Consider the following 20236-nt stretch of genomic DNA (forward strand, 5'->3'; position numbering starts at 1 on the left):
ATTATAAAAACAGATTTTTTTTCCCACAAAATGCAATAAATCCATGACAAGTTTTTTTTCCAAAATGCTATAAATCTATTGAATCAACACAAAAGTGATTTTTTAAGTAACAGCCTCTGAACTTGTTCAACACTAATACTAATACTAATACTAATACATACAGGCATGAGAACAAGCAACAGCCGGCATTTTTCCTTTGCCAGAGTGCCTTATTAAATTATTAGATTTTAATGGCTTATGTTTCTTCCCACCACAGGTTTATCAATGCCAAAATAATTTTGTTTTTGTTTTGTTTGTTTGTTGATCACAAAGTACAAAGTAGATGAGGAAAACTAGGTTTCCATGTGTATTCAAAGCACCGCCATTATTGTTTACAGTGCATGGAATGGTGTGCTGTAATTTGTTGAGTGGATTTTTGCATTCTGCAGAAAAGAAGGACTTGCGTTTGTCGGGGTTTGGAAAAAAGGAAGAAAAGATGAGCTATCTCTCTCTCTCTCTCTCTGTTTTTAAGGTTTGCTCTAATTACATGTACAGTAGTCATTATCTTCTCGTCTTTCTTCTCTTCCTAATTGTCGCATCTTTTCCTTTATTCGTCCAATCCGAGAGAATTAGAAATAAAAAAGTAATGATGCAAGTGATTAATAGCCTTTTCATTTTCTTTCTATAAACAACAAGAGAACAAGGAAAGAAAGAAGGTGTCAGGGAAAGCTGAACTCTGTCTCAGTTGACTGCATATTCAGAAGCTCTACAACACAAAGGCATGGCAACAGTATGTCCTTACACACACTCTCTATCTCTCTCTCGCTCTGAAGGAGTAACTAGAAACCGGCAATGAACAGACAGGAGAACATGCACCGACATTTCCTCTCAGGTAAACATCTCTGCGCCTTACTCTCATATATTTTGTCTTTATATTCTTCTTCATCATTGCTTTGCTGGTCTGCTGTTTTGACTGATTGTAAGGAGTGTTTAGTGGAACTGGTTAATCTTTCTAGGCAGAGCATGTGCGGATGTTTATTTTTGCGTGTGGGTTTAACGCTCTACATGCTGGATGGTTGTGTGGTGTACATGGTTCTCCTGAATGTTGTGCTATTGAATCTCAACAGGTGTGTGTTCTCTTCATAATGTGTTAAAATATAAATGCTTTGCAGAATATTTAAATAAAGTGATGCTGCTTCCATTGAGGTATAGTAAGCAGGCAAACTGATTCTGCTCATTAGAAACTGTAAATGATGCATGTGGGGCAGCTAAAAGTATGTGTAGGTCAAAATATGTGCATGCCAAGTGGGGTTAATGTTTTTCTAAGGAAACATATACCGAACATGGGTCAATGTGAGTGCGTGTGCACATGAACTTTTTCCATATGTGATGTTGGGGAAATGTTTCTGATCATTAGAGCCTGAAATACAGTAGAGCAAAACACATGCAGACCTGAGCAGCTGGACACAAACACACACACACAGAAAGAGAGAGAGAATAGATCAGTCACTGTATTACTCGGTGACCTACTTCCTTTTGGGCTTTTATTTAGCTGTTGGTTACATACAAAGATGTAGTTAAGCAATTAACCTATGGGTCTCTCCTACAGTATGTGTGGTCAGCTTGATTAGAAAAAATATGATTTTGGTGATTTCTTGATATTTTTTAACAAAATATTTAATAGCAGAATGCAATCCTAAATGCATCTATCCTCCTTTTGAACCAGACCAATAGCCAGACCAACAGTGTGGTGGGAGCACGCATACAACATGATTTAAACACAGTTATGGTAAATATTTCCTACACCTGCCATGTATGAACCAGTGTGAGGATGAAATTAAGAAGTGGCATGATATGTCTTATGTAGATATATTCAATCATTTCATGTTGTTGGATGGGTGACGGGCCTTCAATGTGCAAATATAAAATCACAGAGACATACCAGTATCTCTACAATGGGAAAGTCAGTCGAGTGTGTGAACATGGTTTTTAACCTTTTCAGGCTATAGTTTAAAATGTCACAACTGTCCCTCTGGTATGAGTTTTTTTTAAACAACAATTTTTAATTGACTTATGGCGACACATAAAGCTTCATATGATCCGACAGCCATTTGTTTCATATTCAACACATGTAAGTTATTTGAACAAACCATAATAAACATATTAAACTATTACATGTATTCAGTAGTTTTCCTTTTATGAAAATATTATTAAATCGCTTCTTATGCACTACATGGAGACATGAGCTTATGAAATTATTTGCTTATTTTAAAATTATTATAAACATTAACTAAGCAGTTTATGTCTGTGCTGTAATCACATTTTTGTAAAATTGTATAGTAGCAGAATAAATAAACCAGCTGAATCAGCATAATATTAGTTGTTTTTAAACAATTATTGTATTTATTGTTTACTGTCAGTTTCTATGAAAGGTTTTACTGGATGGATGTGTGGATACAGATAATGGGTGCATGTGCATCACATACACATTCAGCTTTTGTGCATGTATTTATTATGATTAAAACCAATATTTTGTAGAGTTTTACTGCGTATGTACCAGCTATAATGTCAAACCCTAACTGCACAAATCCTGAAGGTCTTCCTGAATTTCAGAATAAACATTCAAAAGCCAGTCAAAATGGCACACTCGTGTCCCACGCAATACGACTACCGTTTGTCACGATCCTGGCAGCTTTCATGTATTTTTTGTGTCTTGTTCATTGTGACAGGATCGTGGCATTGCTACCTCTGTTATGTTGTTTTGTAGGGGATCTATATTGACCTCAGTTGTGTGTGCTATGTGTTTCCCAATTTTGAGTGTGGCCCCGCCCCCTTGTTATCTATTTAATGATTCATTACTAGTTACTCCTCTTACCTGTTTACCTTGATTAGTTTCCCTATTTAATGTCCTGGTGTTTTCAGTCTTGTGCTCGTTCATTGTCTTCAGTGTCTTAATGTGTTTGGTATTTTGGTTATGGTTGGTCATGTTAAGTTTTGTCTTGTTTGCTCCCTCGAGGGCTTTCTGTTATATATTAAAACTCATTTTTGTTGAAAGCTGCCTGCCCTTGGGTTCTTTACCAGCAATTCCTGACAACGTTAGCTTTAGTGGCTCACCGGAAGTTTTACACAAAGGAGCTCAAAGATGGCTGCACCCACATTTATGTCAAAAATAAAGTGGATAGGTACATACTGTAACATAACATTGAATTCAGTGCAGGCAAGGTCATTATTTTATAAGGATACAGATTTCCTCATTTCCAGCAGTAAAAGATTAAAGTGAGCTAAGGGTGTTATTTGTTTAATCTTCTTATCCGTGTGATCACCTGCTTTCGTAACTCGATCAGAGAATGTTTGCAGGCAAATTAATTTGTATCATTTTCATTATTTTTGACACAGCAACAACACAGCATTGCAAAATGTATCCCTACCATCTGTACCAGATGTTATTACCTCTCAGAATCACAAATCTCTGTGATTTGGATGCTTCACAAATTTCTAATTACTGTAAATCTAATACAAATGTAAACAGTGTATTTAGGTAAAGCTCTTTGCCAACAATGCAGTGTACAGCTTGTGCACTGATTGTTATAATTTTTGTTTACTGAAGACAAAAGGGCACATAATTGATCTCTATTGCCCCAAAACATTTGAAAAGTATCTTTCTGTTGTATATTTCTTGAACCTGAGACACTTCAGCAGCTGGAGATCTTAATGTGCATGATAAGACACAGGCCATTGGGAACTGAAAGAGTAGATACATGGAACAATCTATTTTGTATTGGATTTGAGGAAGACAAAACTGAATACCTTTTTTATAACATTTTTTTGTCATTTTTCTTTAATTTCCATACTTAAATTGCCCAGTTACTTTTGCGTGCAACCTGTTTTTGTCCAAACTAAAAAAATCAAATGCTGGACTCATTTGTATCAGAATAAAGTCTTTGAATGTACGGTTGCATTTTTGCTTTTGCCAGTAGCACAAGTTTATTTATTTTTATAACAGCTGTGTACAGCAGAGAGCAAGCATCAGAAATATATGTCTTGCATGAAAAACATTTGAAAGAACTGGTAGCCTGTAATCATCGTAGACAGGATCCCACATAGTTACTGCCGGGTTACAGTCAGCAAGGACAAGAGACACACCTCTTTATCTCCTTCATTTCACTCTTCAAATAAATCTCCCTTTTTCTGTCTCTATTTTTTTCGGTGCATGTTTCTTTTTTCTCTTTCCCTCCCCTGTGTGCATGTTATTGCACTGATAAGGGCTTCACTTTGGCAGTGGAATAAAGTAATCTCCTCTTTCATGTTACCACACTGCAATGAATTCTGCAGATTAAAAGGCAATAACTCTAAAATTATTTACGTCTTGTAACAGAAAATTATATAAGTAATTTGATACAATCATAATGTTTTGAACAGCAGGAGTAACAAGGAATAAGACAGGCCATGATCTTTGGAGTATTTTGAGCTAAAAAATCTTTACAGACACATTCTAGGCACACCATTTATACTGGACCTGTGAAGTATGGAGCATCAATATTCCTGCCAAAAGTTATTAGTCTTTCTAAAACATTCACCCTGTTTCAAGGGTGAAAAAAGCAAGTGTTTTTTATCACTAGCTCTGTTTAAATAAGTCTGCAACATTATTTGTACAGTTAAGTATATTGGACTATATAGATGGTTTCATTAAAGTTACGCAGTTACGTGTCTGGCTGAAGTTAACGGTCTGCGCTTGTATATTGGTTTGGCTAGTGACTAAACTGACCTCTGGAACAAATATCTTTTGTTTCTAAAAGACGAGGGGAGACAGTTTGCATGAATCACATGTAACGTTAGCTTAGTGTAATGGTTGATACGCTTTAGCTATAAAGGAGGTAATTTACTGGTTATTTATTTTGCTTGTTATTAAAAATAATATAGAAAATAATAATCTCTAGAGGGACTCTGTTGTTATTGATTTTTTTGCATAAGTATACCGGAGTTTATTTAAGTTTGGTCAACAAAAGCCAGCAACAGTTTATGTCGTTGGCAGTAAACCCATCTTAGCTATTAAAGGATAAATTGCAGTACAGATGTTCACAGATTGTGATTTGTCTTTTTCCATATGAGTGTTTGTGTGAACTTGCTTTGAGAAAAACAGATTGGCTACTTCAAAACTACTAGCCATCTTTGGAGAAAAATCACAACATAATCACAAATCTAACAATTTGTACCTGGCCATGCTGTTCTTTTATAAATCTGTGTGTGTTTGTGTTGGGTTGCGTGCATGATGACTTAATTGTTCAAATCTTAGGTTGTGTGTATCTGTGTGTGTTGCTTTAAGAAGGCAGTAAAATGTAATGCTCATTATCTAGCCGGCATTGATTTCGTTCAAGTGCACAAGTGCACATCAGCATTCAAAAGGCCACTACAATGCTAATTATGCATTATCACATTAAATGAAATGATAATACTTTACTCATGCACTGCAAGAGTACAGGATGTAATATGTTGAATTCTCTCACATACATCCACAAAAACTTACATAAACAGTATTGCTTGTGGTACCAGTGGAGATATGAGTAATGAAATTGGCCAAACAATATAGAAATAAAAGTAATTTGTCTTGCATTTATGCATTTGACAAATGTTTTTTTTGCAAAGCAACTTACAGTGCATTCATTCCATATATTTTTGTCATCAGATTTGTTCACTGGGTGTTGAACCCATAACCTTTGTGCTACTAATGCAGTGATAACCAGTTGAGCTACATGAACACTGTTAAACATAAAAAAGTGATACGTTTTTGCACAGGTGACAGAACACATCTAGACAACATCAAGAGGTCATGTGACATCATTCATTGATAACCATTGATTTACAGAATTGCATGTTTGGATATTAACAAAAAATCTATTTCTTTCTCTCTTTCTCTCTCTCTCTCTCTCTCTGTGCGCGTGCGTGTGGAGCGTGAGTGAGGTGCGTGTATGAGGTGCGTGGCTGAGAGCGTGGTGAGTGATATTCTATCTTTGTTTATCTTCTCTATCTAAACATTGCTGGGTGCTGGAAAGTTTGTTTAGGAGTTTAATCTGGCCATCAGCCAGTGCCCGTGTGAGGCATGGCGCTGGAACAGTTAACGAGGCGGCACGGTATTAAAATACCGGTCGGCGTGGAACACTCTGTGGAGGAGTGTAGTTTAGCGGTCGGGCAGATAGTAGGATATGATTGCATAAAATCTGCGTCTAGGATGAACAGCGCGGTTGTAGTTTTTTTGGAAACAGTTGACAAAGTCCCGATTGTTGTTGAACAGGGCATTGTGATGAAGGATGAGTTTTTCCAAGTTTTTCCGCTTGTTAATCCTGCGAAAAAAGTGCTTTTGTCAAATGTGCCTCCGTTTATAAGCGATGGGATAATTGAACAACAGTTACAAAGATATGGCCAAATTGTGTCCGCTATTAAAAAGATACCACTAGGATCTAAGTCTCCCCTCTTAAAACATGTTGTTACTTTTAGGAGACAGCTGTTTATGATTTTAAATAATGATGTGGAGGAATTGAACATTGTGTTAAAATTTAAAGTCGATGGATTCGATTATGTGATTTTTGCAACAACTGAGACGATGAAGTGTTTTAAATGTGGGACTCATGGTCACTTAGCTCGGATGTGCACTGAACGAGCGACGCCTGCGCAGGCTGGGGTAAGAGAACAAAGTGAAGCGCAGGCAGGTACCTCTACCGCGGGAAGCGGCGGTGTAGCAACCAATGAGAACGACCAGGGAACACCTCAGGGCAATGAAAGATCAGATGTTGAGAAACGAGGGGTTGATAAAGAAGTGGAAAATGCTAAAGAGAAAAGTAGTGATTTGCAGGGAGAAAGTGAAAGTATAGAGATTGGAATGTCACAAAGTAGAGAAATAAATGAGAACCTGGAAAGTGATATGGAGGAAGAAGGATTGGTTGACACAGAGGAAAGGTTTAAAGTTCCGGTGGTTAAAAGGAAAGCCAAAATGAATGAAAAAGGTGTGAAGTCTAAGGCATTTAGAAAAAGTCAGGAAGTGGTTAAAGGGAAAAATGATTGTAACACAGATGAGTTGTCAGATAATTCCTCTTTAGATGATCTGTCAGACTATTCAGAATCTGTTGAGAATGAAGAAAGCAAGGAAAGTGGATATAGTTTGGAAAGGGTGCAAAGTTTTTTGAGTAGCACAAAAGGTAAAAGAAATGTAGTGGTGACAGACTTTTTCCCTGATAAAGAACTTTTCATTGATTCAGCAAAATTTTTAATGAAGCAGAGAGGGGAAAAATGTTTATCTAACCAAGATATACATCGCTTAAAAAAGATTGTGCAAAAGGTACGCACAGAACAATCGTAAAATGGACACAAACAAAGAGAAGAATGTAAAATGGTGGCTGGCTTGGCTATGTTTAGGAGTATGCTTTTCTTTTATAATTATTGATTTAAAACTAATTACATCAAATTTAAATGGAGCAAGGGATGTAAAGAAAAGAAACCACATTTTTCACCTGTGGCAAATGAAGAATGTTGATATAGTTTTTGCACAGGAGACACACAGTGATTGTTTAAATGAGGTTGACTGGGAAAAAGAATGGGATGGGACAGTGGTTTTAAGTCATAAAACAAATGTGAGTGCAGGTGTTGCAATTTTGTTTGCAAAACATTTCCTCCCAATAAGTTATGAAGTGGAAGAGATTGTAAAAGGAAGATTGTTAAAGGTCTCTGCAAAATATGATGGGGTATCATTTGTTTTAATTAATGTATATGCTCCTGTCATAGCAAGTGAAAGAATGGAATTCCTAGAGACTTTAACCAATGTATTACAGAATTGTGATCCTGAATATTATTTATTGTTAGCGGGTGATTTTAATTGTACAGCAAAGGATATTGACAGGAACCATTTAGAACCTCACACAGCTTCTAGAAAGGCTTTAACACGCCTTATCGAAATGAGTGATTTACTGGATGTGTGGAGAGAGTTAAATGGTTTGAATAGGCAATATACATGGACACACACAAAAGATAATTTGCTCTCAATGGCAAGATTAGACCAAATATATTGTTTTAAACATCAATTGCAAGTTATGAAATCATGCTGTATTAATCCTGTTGCTTTCTCTGATCATGCAATGGTGACAGTCACTGTTTTTATTAATGGTTTAAAGAGTAAAAGTGCATATTGGATTTTTAACAGTGTATTGTTGGAAGATGTTCATTTTAAGCAATGTCTTGAGTTTTTTTGGAAACAATGGAGAAAAGAAAAAGAAATGTTCTCATGTATACAACAATGGTGGGAATTGGGGAAAAAGCAAATACAGCAGTTGTGTAAACAATACCATTTCAATGTCACTAAAAGCATAGTTGGAAAAATTAAAAAACTTGAAAATGAAATTGTTGAAGTTCAAGGCTTAATTGAAGTCACAGGAGGAAATGAATATTGTAAGGTTTTAAATGAAAAGAAGAAGGCTCTGGAGAATTTGCTAGGACACAAAGCACAGGGGGCTTTAGTACGGTCTAGGTTTCAGGAATTTTCAGAGATGGATGCTCCCTCTAAGTTCTTTTTTGGCTTAGAGAAAAAAAATGGCCAAAGTAGGTTTATTCACTGTCTTAAGGGTGTTAATGGAGAAGTTTTAAATGAACCTTCAGACATTCGAAGAAGAGTGACTGGTTTTTATAAAGAATTGTATAGAAGTGAATATGAAGAGGACAATCAGTTGAGTGAGGATTTTTTGAGTGAATTACCTCAAGTAGAAGATGCAGAGAAACCTAAATTAGGAGCACAACTGACAGAGAGTGAGCTGTATGAAGCCTTAAAAAGCATGGAGAATAGAGCTCCTGGAATTGATGGTCTCACAGTTGATTTTTATAAAGCCTGCTGGAATATCATAGGCAGTGATTTTTTAGAAGTTGTGCATGACAGCATATCTCAAGGTACCCTTCCTTTTAGTTGCAGGCGTGCTGTTTTAACCCTGTTACCAAAGAAGGGGGATTTGAAGGAGATAAATAACTGGAGACCCGTTTCCTTACTGTGTGTGGATTTGAAAATATTGTCGAAAGCCTTAGCCAACAGGCTAAAGATAGTGATGGGACAAATAATACACACAGATCAGTCATATTGTGTGCCCGAAAGATCGATCTCTGACAATATTTCTGCAGTTAGAGATATGTTTGAGGTAGCAAAAATATCAGGACAAAACTTTGGTCTAATTTCATTAGACCAAGAGAAAGCATTTGATCGAGTAGAGCACAATTATTTATGGAATGTTCTTGGAAAGTTTGGTTTTCCTCAGGACTTCGTTAAAATGATAAAGATGCTATATAGTGACATTGAGAGTATTGTAAAGGTCAATGGTGGTTTGAGTGCTCCTTTTTCTGTTCAAAGGGGAATCAGGCAAGGGTGTTCCTTATCAGGGATGCTATACTCTATAGCCATTGAGCCCTTTTTATTGAAACTGAAAAAAGTTTTAATGGGTGTGTCTGTGAATGAACATCATAATTTTACTTTGTCCGCATATGCAGATGACGTAATGGTGGTGGTTAAAGATAAGAAAGATGTGGAAAATATAAAAATGGTTGTAGAAGAATTTAAAAAAATATCATCAGCAAAAGTAAATTGGAACAAGTGTGCTGCTCTTGAAGTAGGTGGGTGGGGTGAAAGAAAACCCAGTCTGCCTGGCGGTCTAAGATGGACTTCAGGTGGAATTAAGTATTTAGGAGTTTTTCTGGGAGATGAACAGTATGTTAAAAAGAACTGGGAGGGAATTGAAGAAATGATGGAGGGAAGATTGAGAAGGTGGAAATGGTTACTTCCCAGAATGTCATATAGGGGGCGCACACTTATAATTAACAACTTGGTGGCGTCCACTCTGTGGCACCGGTTGGCATCGACAGAACCCCCTGCAGGCCTGTTATCAAAGTTGCAAGTAATGCTTGTTAATTTTTTTTGGAACAATTTACATTGGGTTCCTCAATGTGTTTTATTCTTACCAAGAGATGAGGGAGGCCAAGGCCTTGTTCACTTGGAAAGTAGAAAAACTGCTTTCAGGTTACAGTTTGTACAAAAGTTTCTCTTTGGTGAAGAAAATATCTGGAAAGCAGGGGCCAGTTTGATATTTGAGCAAGTGAGAAAATGGGGACTTGCTAAAAACCTTTTTTGGACTAAGTGTGCGGACAGAGATTTTAAAGAACTTCCATTGTTCTATTTCAGCGTTTTAAAAGCCTGGATGTTTTTAACTCCATCAAGAAGGACATCTACACTGTCGCTTTTTTGGCTCTTGAATGAACCCCTAGTGGGTAAAGCAAGGTTGGACATTGGAGAGTTAGTAGCTCCTGGGCTGACTAATAGCCTGATAAATTCAAGAGTGATAACATTGGGACAATTGTTGAACATTTGTGGATGTAAGTTTGACAAGACTGATGCAATCGCCCAACATTTGGGATTTAAATCAAAAAGGACAGTTGGAGCTTTTTTGGAGAGGCTCAAAGAAACTTTAAATGCTGAAGAGTTGGCCCTTATAGGGGTCTTTGACAATGGAGGTGTGCCAGATAAAGATGACTCTTTTCCGGACATTGAGATCTGTCCTGATTTTTCTGAAGAAGAGTTATCTAGCCCAGTTTTTGAAGCATTGAAAGATGAATGTCTAGAGCTCAGTACAATGTGTGGAAAGAAGTTATATGAATTGAGTGTAAAAGTGTTGAATAAAAAGAAGTTATTGAGTAAAAGAGATATTCCTTGGAAAATACATTTTGGTGTTGAAAATGAATGCAGTCCTGCATGGAGAACACTGTATAAGCCACCATTGACCAAAATTACTGGAGATTTGCAATGGAAAGTGTTGCATGGAATTGTTGCTGTAAATGCATTTACAAGTATTATAAATGAGTCTATTGAAAGCAAATGCCCTTTTTGTGATGATAGGGAAACAATTTTTCACTGTTTTCTGTATTGTAACAGATTGGAATTTTTGTTTTCAAGACTTCAAGGAATTTTTACTGGGTTTAATGTTGTTTTCTCCAATGTTGTGTTTATTTATGGGTTTAAATATTATAGAGAAAATAGGAGAAAAGGGCGCTTATTGAATTTTATTATAGGTCAAGCCAAGTCAGCCATCTATTTGACAAGAAGAAAAAGAATAGAGGGAAAGGGAGGAGATGATTTAGATGGTACTTTCAGGAGACTATTGAAAGCAAGAATAAGACATGAGTTCTTGTTCTATAATTTAATGAAGAATATTGAAGGTTTTAATGATGTATGGAGTTATAATGATGCTGTGTGTACTGTTATAGATGATGATCTTGTTTTTTCAATTTGGGTTGAATAATTTGTAATTGCTGTGTGGGTTTTAGGTGTTTTGTAATATGAGATATGTTTGTTGTGTAAAACTTGTAGAATAAAGTAGATTCAAAATTCTCTCTCTCTCTCTCTCTCTCTCTCTCTCTCTCTCTCTCTCTCTTTCTTTCTTCCTCTCCTTCAAATATAATTGCTCATTTATGTAAAAGGAAGTGCTAGCGATCAGACACTGGTGTTGAGGAAGTGGATGATTGGCTGATGTGCTCTCCAAACCCCATTAAGTGTGTGTTTCTGGCCACCTGCTTCTTAAAGACATCTCCAAACATGAGAAACATGAAATTCATACTGTTCTCATCAGAAAAAAAGGTCATGCAGTGGTTATTTTATTATAGCAACCTCTCACTGGGACAGATGGGAGTATTTACCCAAGAGGAACATTTTATTGCTCAGATATTACTCTTTCATTGAACAGGAGACATAATCCTATGTTTTATCTATGCAATAACTTGTGCCTCTCATATGTTCCTCTTCCTATGTTTCTTAATATGTCCCTTAAGAGAATAAGTACGAAAACAACAGAGTTCCTGGAAACAAAGAGATATAAATTAATCTTTAAAATAATCTCTGACATTTGATTGCAGACTTTATCTTCTTGGCAAATCTAAGCATGGTTTGAGACATCACAAGCTATTGAGTAGATTTTGAAAGAAAGCATCTACCAAACAAAACGTGTGACCATCATATTTTAACTTAATAATTACTTAACTGTGAAAAGCTTTTTTGTCTTATCATGAGATCTGGAGGTTGAGAAGAGAATAAAAAGAGGTTCTAGCAGGCTTGTTCAATGTTCTTAAGCAAGATGAGATTTACACAACACGCACCACATCTCCATATGGGATGTGTGCGCATAAGCAACACTGTGCAGTAATTCACTTCACACACACACTTTCCATATTAAACCCAAATTAAAATGACATGTTTTCTTGCCCACTTGGCGAAACGTTTGAAAATCTTGTCGCGAGAGCTCACGGGCAGGGCCTCATTACCATATAAATGTGCTCCGGTGCTTGTGTTTCATTTGGAAGATGTATTTGCTACAAGTTCAGGAGCTGTTTGTCTTTGCAGAGCTTTCAAGGTTTCGTTCGACCTTATAAACAGAGACAGTAAATGGAAAGCCCAGACTTGTCTGTAAATACAAGGTGATGTGGTACAATATAAACAATGAGACATGGAACTCTTTTTAATCTTTGTTTTTTCAGGTGCGTTTTCTATGATTTCCATAATTTTCTAATTCTGGTCCTTCTGTTTGTCAGATATGAGCGGTCCTCCAGGTCACTGGATGTCATGTGGCCACCCGTGTGCTGAATATACTGTGTGGAACCCCAAGTTCTGTGTGGTCACGGACTATCAGATGCTTCTGCTAGATAAGGAAGAGGTATAAAATACACAAATGCTCACATTCACAATGCATACGGTTTTTACAGATGCCATATACAGTAAATCAGGTTGCAGTGTACAGCATGCACAGTAAAAACCAAATGTAAGTGATGTATAATATTTTGCACCTTGAAAATTCAGAAAAAAAATATATATAACAATGTGGAAGTTTTATTCCTATGTGTGCTAGTTGCAAGACTGAACAAATGTATGTGCACAGGAGCGAATAGCATGTTATCTGTGTGTAGTTTGTCATTGTGACATCTGCAGAAGTGTGGTACATCAGCAGGCTCTTTAAAGTCCCTGAGCTCATGCTTTGCCACAGCAGCCTAGGCATGCAGTGTCTCACAGGGACAATCAATAAATGGCCCCCAATTGCAAAGGATTCATGTTGTATGGCGTGGTCGATATAGATTTCCCCATAGCTCACAGTGTATGTCAAAGCCTCTGTTATCAGCCAGCGAACAGCCCTGAAATAAGTCTCCCCTTCTCTGTTACTCAGCAGGCCGAGTGTTGAATGGCTCTCTGCGCAGGAAGGAGTAAGACACAGTTTTGAGCATATTTGAGCAATTAATTATTTATTTTTTGACATCTCTAATTAAAAAACTTCAAAATGATGTATGTATCTGAGAAAAAATGACAGAGCTACACGTTTTTAAAGTTGATAGAGTCAGCAAAGTCAATTTTGAGAAAAATCGAGTTAAACGTTTTTTAAAGTTCAAAAACAAAATCACAGCATCCATACCTTACAAATACTGGTTAAACTAATATATTTGGCATACACAAATACAAATATACAAAAACAGTATCTATAGGAAAATATACGTTCAACTTTTTTTTCCTTTATTGTTTGACTGACATCAAGTTACTGTTATGCATCTAATATAATGGTAGACATCAGATATTTTCCCGAGCAGTTAACCAAACATTCACTTAAGACTTAACAGATTATTCTTGTCAAAACATATATTTTTAAAACTGTAATTCTGTGTATATATCGGGGTCGCACGCTCATTCATGTGCACGCTTTGGATCTACCAGTCAGCGCGATTCTAATGTTGTCAATCTTATTAACTCTTTATTTAAAATCTTCAGGTCACAAACGTTATCCCTCTTAATAACTCTTTTAACATCAATTAAGTCCTGCATTTTATTTTCTAATATCCTGCATGTTTTAAAACCGAAACCAAAATGTCAGACGATGGACATCAGTGGATGGACACGCATCCTTTGTATTATGTTAAAGGGGGGGTTCAATGGTATTTCAAGCATTCTGACTTATTAACACAGTTATAGAGTTATTTCCTCATGCTAAACGTAGGCAAAGTGTCAAAAAAGCATTTGGGAGTGTTACAGAGAATTTCTGTGCCGAATGCAGTTCGTCAGGGTTCATACACGTTTCGGAAAGTTTTTTTCGATTACAGGTCCAACTGACATTTCAGGGGTTTTCTATCCTTCTTTATATGGGCACTTCCCCCGGAAAACCATGCCCACCCGTCACTCAGCGGGAGACGCTAGAACTTGCAAACATCTTATCACGCGACATAGCTTTGTTTAGTTTCAAAACTCAACAATGAAACGAAAGAAGAAGTGTGTTTTTGAATGTAAGGGGATGAAAGCCAGCCTTATGGAAACAATGGATATAGTTTATTATCTGGGGTAGCAGCAGAGTATTGCGTGTGTGTTTGATGCGCTGAATTTTCCCAACCGGGTCATGAGTTGCATGCGGTAAGTAAGACTTCTGTCTTATGTTGGAAACAGGGGCATGCATATTATATAAATGACACGAACATGTAGTGAATCATAAGTTAAACAGTGTTATATAGTGTTACATGACTCGTACTCGCTCCTCCTGCGATAGTAACTCCTACTTCTTTATTTTTTCGTACGTTATCGAAAAGATTCGGTAAAGCTAATATTTCTTTTATAAATCTGATTAAACTAAAGACTATTCGGAGATAAAAGGATAAAATACTACTCTATAGGTACTCCAAATTAACATCAGAAATGCAGAAACAGCATGTGTTACGTGAGCTTTAAACATTTAGGACAGTACACCTTTCAGAAAATAATTTGGATTGCTAGACACGAGCTTAAAGTCGCCAAGAAAATAAAATGAAAAACTGTAATTTGTTTTGGAATATTGTGGTATTTTTTTAACAAATGACTTATCTGTGAGCTTCAATATTAAAAAAAAAAATATTGTGCCCTCATAATCTTCAATCAAAAACGCAAATCCCTCACCTCCTCAAAACAATCTCTTTTAAAGGCGGAGTGCACGATTTCTGAAAAAGGCTTTGGAGTCGGGCCGACTACCAAAAAAAAAAACTTGTAGCCAATCATCAGTAAGGTGCATGTCTATTAAACGACATCGTTGCCTAGGTTCCATATGTGTGGGCCGGGTCTATCAAAAGAAGGTCCAGATTCTATTGTGGTAGGGGCGTGTTTGTTTAGGTGATTTCAAATGTCAACAATAGACCAATTTAGAGTAGACGTCACAGTTACGTCACTGCAAGCTGCGCGCGCAATGCGGTTACAGAAAAACAGTGGAAATGAATTAGACACGAGTGAAAAGAGCAAGATAACCCATTGGAAAATGTCCGGTTGTGCTGTTAAGTGTCAGAATAAGAATGCCAAAAAAGATGGCTTTCATTTTTATAGAATACCATCGTCGAAGACATCATTTGAAGATAAACGTAGGTGTTTATGATTACAATAAGCCCTTAAACGGACAGAATGGAGCGAGGAAATCATCTGGAAATCTTTTAATAATTAGAATAGAAAATAAGTAGAGAAGATGTCCGGTGTTCTGTCGAAGTCTGTTCCCTCCATGTGTTTCTTATAGCGTTTTTATCACGTTACAATTATAATTTATTAAGGAAGAAATAATAGAAAACAGGAAAATTATGAAATATTTAATAAACGCTATTATATATAATACATGATAGTATTGCTTTTACATGTACTTTAGCGATTCAGACTGTAAAAATATTTGATTTAGCAAAAAAGAACAATACATATACATTACATACATGCATATCAGTAGCCAAGCCATTTAAACTTTTTATCTATCTAAAAAAATAAACGTAACGTGATTAAAACGCTATAAGAAACATGTATTAAAGGGAAACATATAGGAATCAGACTTCGACAGAACACCGGATCCATAAAAATCACGGTTTAATGCTAAAACACTTCACAACCCTACTGCGGAGCAGTCACTTTCTGCAACCAGTTTGGCTCCGCCCACAAAAAACGTCATCTCTGTTTGCAAACACGAAATTGGTCTATAGGTGTGTTCGAGATTATCTGGCGCTGCGCAGACCGATCGGCAAGGTTTGCCGCTTGCAGTCGAAGAATGAGATGAAGGCGAAGCCATTAAGCCAGACACCGCTGCTTGCCGTAGTGATGTGTGCGCAGTGTTTACTTTTTTTTTATCACGAATGAAGTGAATTAGATGGTGAATTTGATAAAAACAAACCTTGTAATAAAAAGTTGCAACCAGAAACATGTTATATCGAATATTTAAATTGCGGCTTATACTGTATGCTTGAAAATAACAGGAAATAGGCCAACATTTCTAGAATACCAATATAGGTTGGTATTTTGCTTCTTTTTATTTTTATTTTATTACACAATATAACATATTTATGCATATTAACGAGTTTTTTTCTGTTATAAAAACATGAATTTATAATGTTTATTCGTTGAACTGAAGGTTGAATTAAACATGAAACCCACGTGATTGTTGTCATCAATGAGGCGACCAATCACGAAGAGCTGTGTCGTCATCAGAACTCCATGCAGCCACTCTGGAGAGGCTGCACTGGCTGAGCTAGCCGGCTACTCTTGAAACGCTCTCGCTGTACTTTAAAACCATATGACAAAGTAACGTGCCTTCATGACCTCTGCCAATGATCTGACTTTTTTGTAAGCTTGGAATTTCTCCTCTTTACTTACATTGAACGGGTAAGTCAAAGGAGGCTTCCATGTCGTTTCGCCGTATTGATAAACTATAATAGCAGAGAGGGACAAAAAGCACTAGCCTACCAATGCGTTTCCACAACGCGTTTTCATTCAAAACACGTGACCCAGCTGAAACGGACAAGGAGATCAGAGATTACATAACGGCTGCCGTAGTTGCAACACGCATTTGGAAAGGCGAGGCGCTAGAGAGTATTGTTCGTTTGAATGCAAAATGCAATTTCACCACTAGATGGGGGTAAATCCTACTTACAGTCCCTTTAACTTCCGGTTATATGGTATGGCAAGCGGGCGTGGTCCTGGAAAAAGAGAGCAGCGATTAGCAATTAGCAACACGACCCAACTTCAAACGATCCAATCAGATCTCGATGGACAAATTTAAATCCAGCCTTATGAAATGCCTTATTTCATTTCAGAAGCCGGTGTCACTCATATATAAGACACCACGGGGAAAATAAGACAATTGCTACTCCGTTTCATGGCGACTTTAATGCACTTATTTTTATGAATCTCAATTTCAACCAAAATCAAAATTTTTACTCTCTTTTGCCTGTAGCTCAAAATTAGACTGTGCACATTTCTGACTCATTTAGACAGCACGGGTCACATATGTATAAAGAACTGTATGTTCTTGGTCTCTTTTGGGAGATTAAAATTGCAGGCAAGTTTTAATCTGAAAGTATGCAAGTATTACTTCACATTAACTTCAAAAATATTTATTGCATTTGGAAAACATACCTGTTGAAAATATAAAGTCAGTGTTTTATATAAGTCTGGATTCTCAGATTTCTGTGGCTGAAGTTGTTTCTCGGCCATGAAAACACAGACACACTTTCTTTCTGTTTGAAGAGTTATGAGTGCTCTATGTGTGCTGGACTCAAGGGAAACATGATTCTGGGAAGCTAAACAAGGTTGTATCGACAGTCAGAGCTTCATAGATGTTGCTCTTTTTTCTTTTTAAAAAACCTTACCTGGTGTCAATAATGGTGTTTCATTTCCACTTTATGCATGGACACATGTAACAATACTGCCATTTTGGAGGGTGAAGGAGAGGACAGAAGAGTGAACTTGGAAGTATATAAGCAAACAGGAAGTTTACACACAAACACACGTTCAGTTAGCTTTCCCAATAGGGTCAGACCTATATTGTTTTATATACTGCTCATTGAAAATAATGTAGACTAATAATATAATTATGGTAAAGACAAAACAGAAGATGGTTTCCATTTAGAAGAAAATTCTAATAAAAATGATGTACTTTATGTATTGTATTTACAAATGAGGACATTCCTAATGTCTTAAAAGTATAGATACAATATACACACACAGACAAAATTCAATAAGTAATTCAAGTAAACACAAGGCTTTTATTTATCCTGTCCATCTAAATGCATGCATTTTATTGAATTCTTTCTATCTTGCCGCCTTATTGTCTTTCTGACTCCCATGCAGATGAAATGTATTAAACATTAGATGAGAAAGCAGCAAGAATAACAAATCAATATCGTCTATCATTCTTCTTCGTATCTCCACTCCAGATCCACCCTCTGCTCCTGCAGGAGAAAAAAACTGACACCTGCAGATCCAGAGTGCTGCGCCGCACCATCAGCGTTCCTGTGGAGACACAATTCCCAGACTTCCAATGCCACCTGTCAGTGGACAACAGTGAGTGTACCTGCTGTAATCATTACTATAGCATTGTATAAAACAAGAGCTCATTACAAAATTACAAAAAAAGATAAGCTTTAAACTTGGTTTATATATTCTTGATATCACAAATAGCTGACAAACATAAATGTAGTGTGGACTGAATCGAGAAAATAAAATAATGGATCTGCTTGGAAACTTCAAAATAATGAAGTTTATACATGTCGTTTTTATTGTTGTCAGCAGAGGGCGATATTTGCTGCAGTTTTTGTTCTTGCAGTTGAGATAGACATGTTCAGGTTTTGTTTAGCTTTTATTTTTAATGGCTACTTTTGTTTTGTATGTGTGCCTAGTGCATTTGACTGACCTACCATGCATGCATGGTACCACATGATGCCGCATTAGGAGTTGTGCAATAGTTTTTGGTTAGCATCAGTGTCCTTTTTAAGACAGATACTGTAGTAAGTGTTTGGTATTGATTCTGGGTAAATATTCTGAAATAGTATAAACATTTCAGAATTATGTTATGCGCTATTGTATAACTATGTTGGAAATACAAGTACTTCTTTTTTTAATGTAAAAATAAATAATTATAGCACATCAGTCTTCATACAGTACTGACATTACTTATTGTAGCTGTCTGAGATTTTTTAATGCTATACACAGAAAAACACACAGGTACATTTGCATTTGTGCGGTATGTGCATGAATTCGGTTCATAGATACATAACCCACACCAAGTTGCAATACACAAAAATAACATTTTGATGTAATGCTTTTGACTATGCGTTTGTATCAGATTTTGGAGTTGGACAATATGAGAAGTTGAACTCTGCAGCTTTAAAGGGGACATATCATGAAAATCTGACTTTTTTCAAGTTTAAGTGCCATAATTGGGTCCCCAGTGCTTCTATCAACCTAGAAAATGTAAAAAACATCAAGCCAGTAAATTAGTTTTGGTAAACCATTCTCTGCAAGCATGTGAAAAAAACTCACAAAAATTTGGCTCCCCTAGGGGATAATACCGCCCCTTAATCTGCCCTATCCAACCAAGGCACTGCCATTTAGTGCAAAAATCAGATCATTTGCATTTAAAAGGACATACCCGAAACTGCAAATTTTTATTCACACCTACACAGTGGCAATTTTATAATAAATTAGCTATATGGTATTTTGAGCTAAAACTTCATTATGTACTCTGGGGACACTAAGGGGCGGTTTCCCGGACAGAGATTATCTTAAACCAGGACTAGGCCTTAGTTTAATTAGTAAATATAACTATTTTTAACAAACATGCCTTACTAAAAACATTACCTATGTGCATTTTGAGGCAAATCAAAGGTCACTGATGTATTTTAAGATATGTCAGTGCAAGTTGTTTTCAATTTTGACACCTACTACATTTATTTTAGTCTAGGACTAGTCTAGGAGTAGAAAAAGCGTTTCATTCTTTCTGTGCTGCGGTTTACTTCCTTTCGTGCTAGTCTGCAGTAATTTAATGCAGTGCATTAAATGATAACTAACTAAATATACAAGTACTTAGACTTATGACCGACGTATGGCAGCCCATTAATGCTCATACACACTAATGTGGCAGTTTGGAGCTTTGTACAGTACTGTGGCTATGTACTGTATGCCAAGTGCTACAGGGAATTTCAGAATGAGCTCATAATGAATGTCAGCACATGACTTATTATAAACCATGGACACCTTTTATAAACACAACGTTCATGTTACATGGCTTCTTTTCTTAAGTGGTATAATAAATGTTGCACAATATTGGCCATTGCATTTGGCAACATCGTGTTAAAATCTATCAAATTTATTAAAACGAGAGTGATGAAAAGCCCAAAGTTATTAGCTAAACTACTGACTCGTATTTGTCCACAGCCCCAGTGATTTAAA

At 36.5% G+C, this 20236-nt stretch overlaps 1 protein-coding gene across 1 annotated transcript in view; it reads left to right on the forward strand.

The window, feature by feature from the left end:
- The first annotated feature begins 784 nt into the window (after positions 1-784).
- dab2ipb (DAB2 interacting protein b) overlaps positions 785-20236 on the forward strand; it is a 138277-nt gene continuing 118825 nt past the window's right edge. The window contains exons 1-3 of the mRNA XM_065293448.2: positions 785-871; positions 12577-12698; positions 18223-18349. Of these exons, the coding sequence (XP_065149520.2) occupies positions 832-871; positions 12577-12698; positions 18223-18349 (289 nt within the window). The 5' untranslated portion in view covers positions 785-831. The remainder of the gene's footprint in view (positions 872-12576; positions 12699-18222; positions 18350-20236) is intronic.

The sequence above is a fragment of the Paramisgurnus dabryanus genome, chromosome 5, assembly GCF_030506205.2.
Source record: "Paramisgurnus dabryanus chromosome 5, PD_genome_1.1, whole genome shotgun sequence".
Classification (NCBI taxonomy): domain Eukaryota; kingdom Metazoa; phylum Chordata; class Actinopteri; order Cypriniformes; family Cobitidae; genus Paramisgurnus; species Paramisgurnus dabryanus.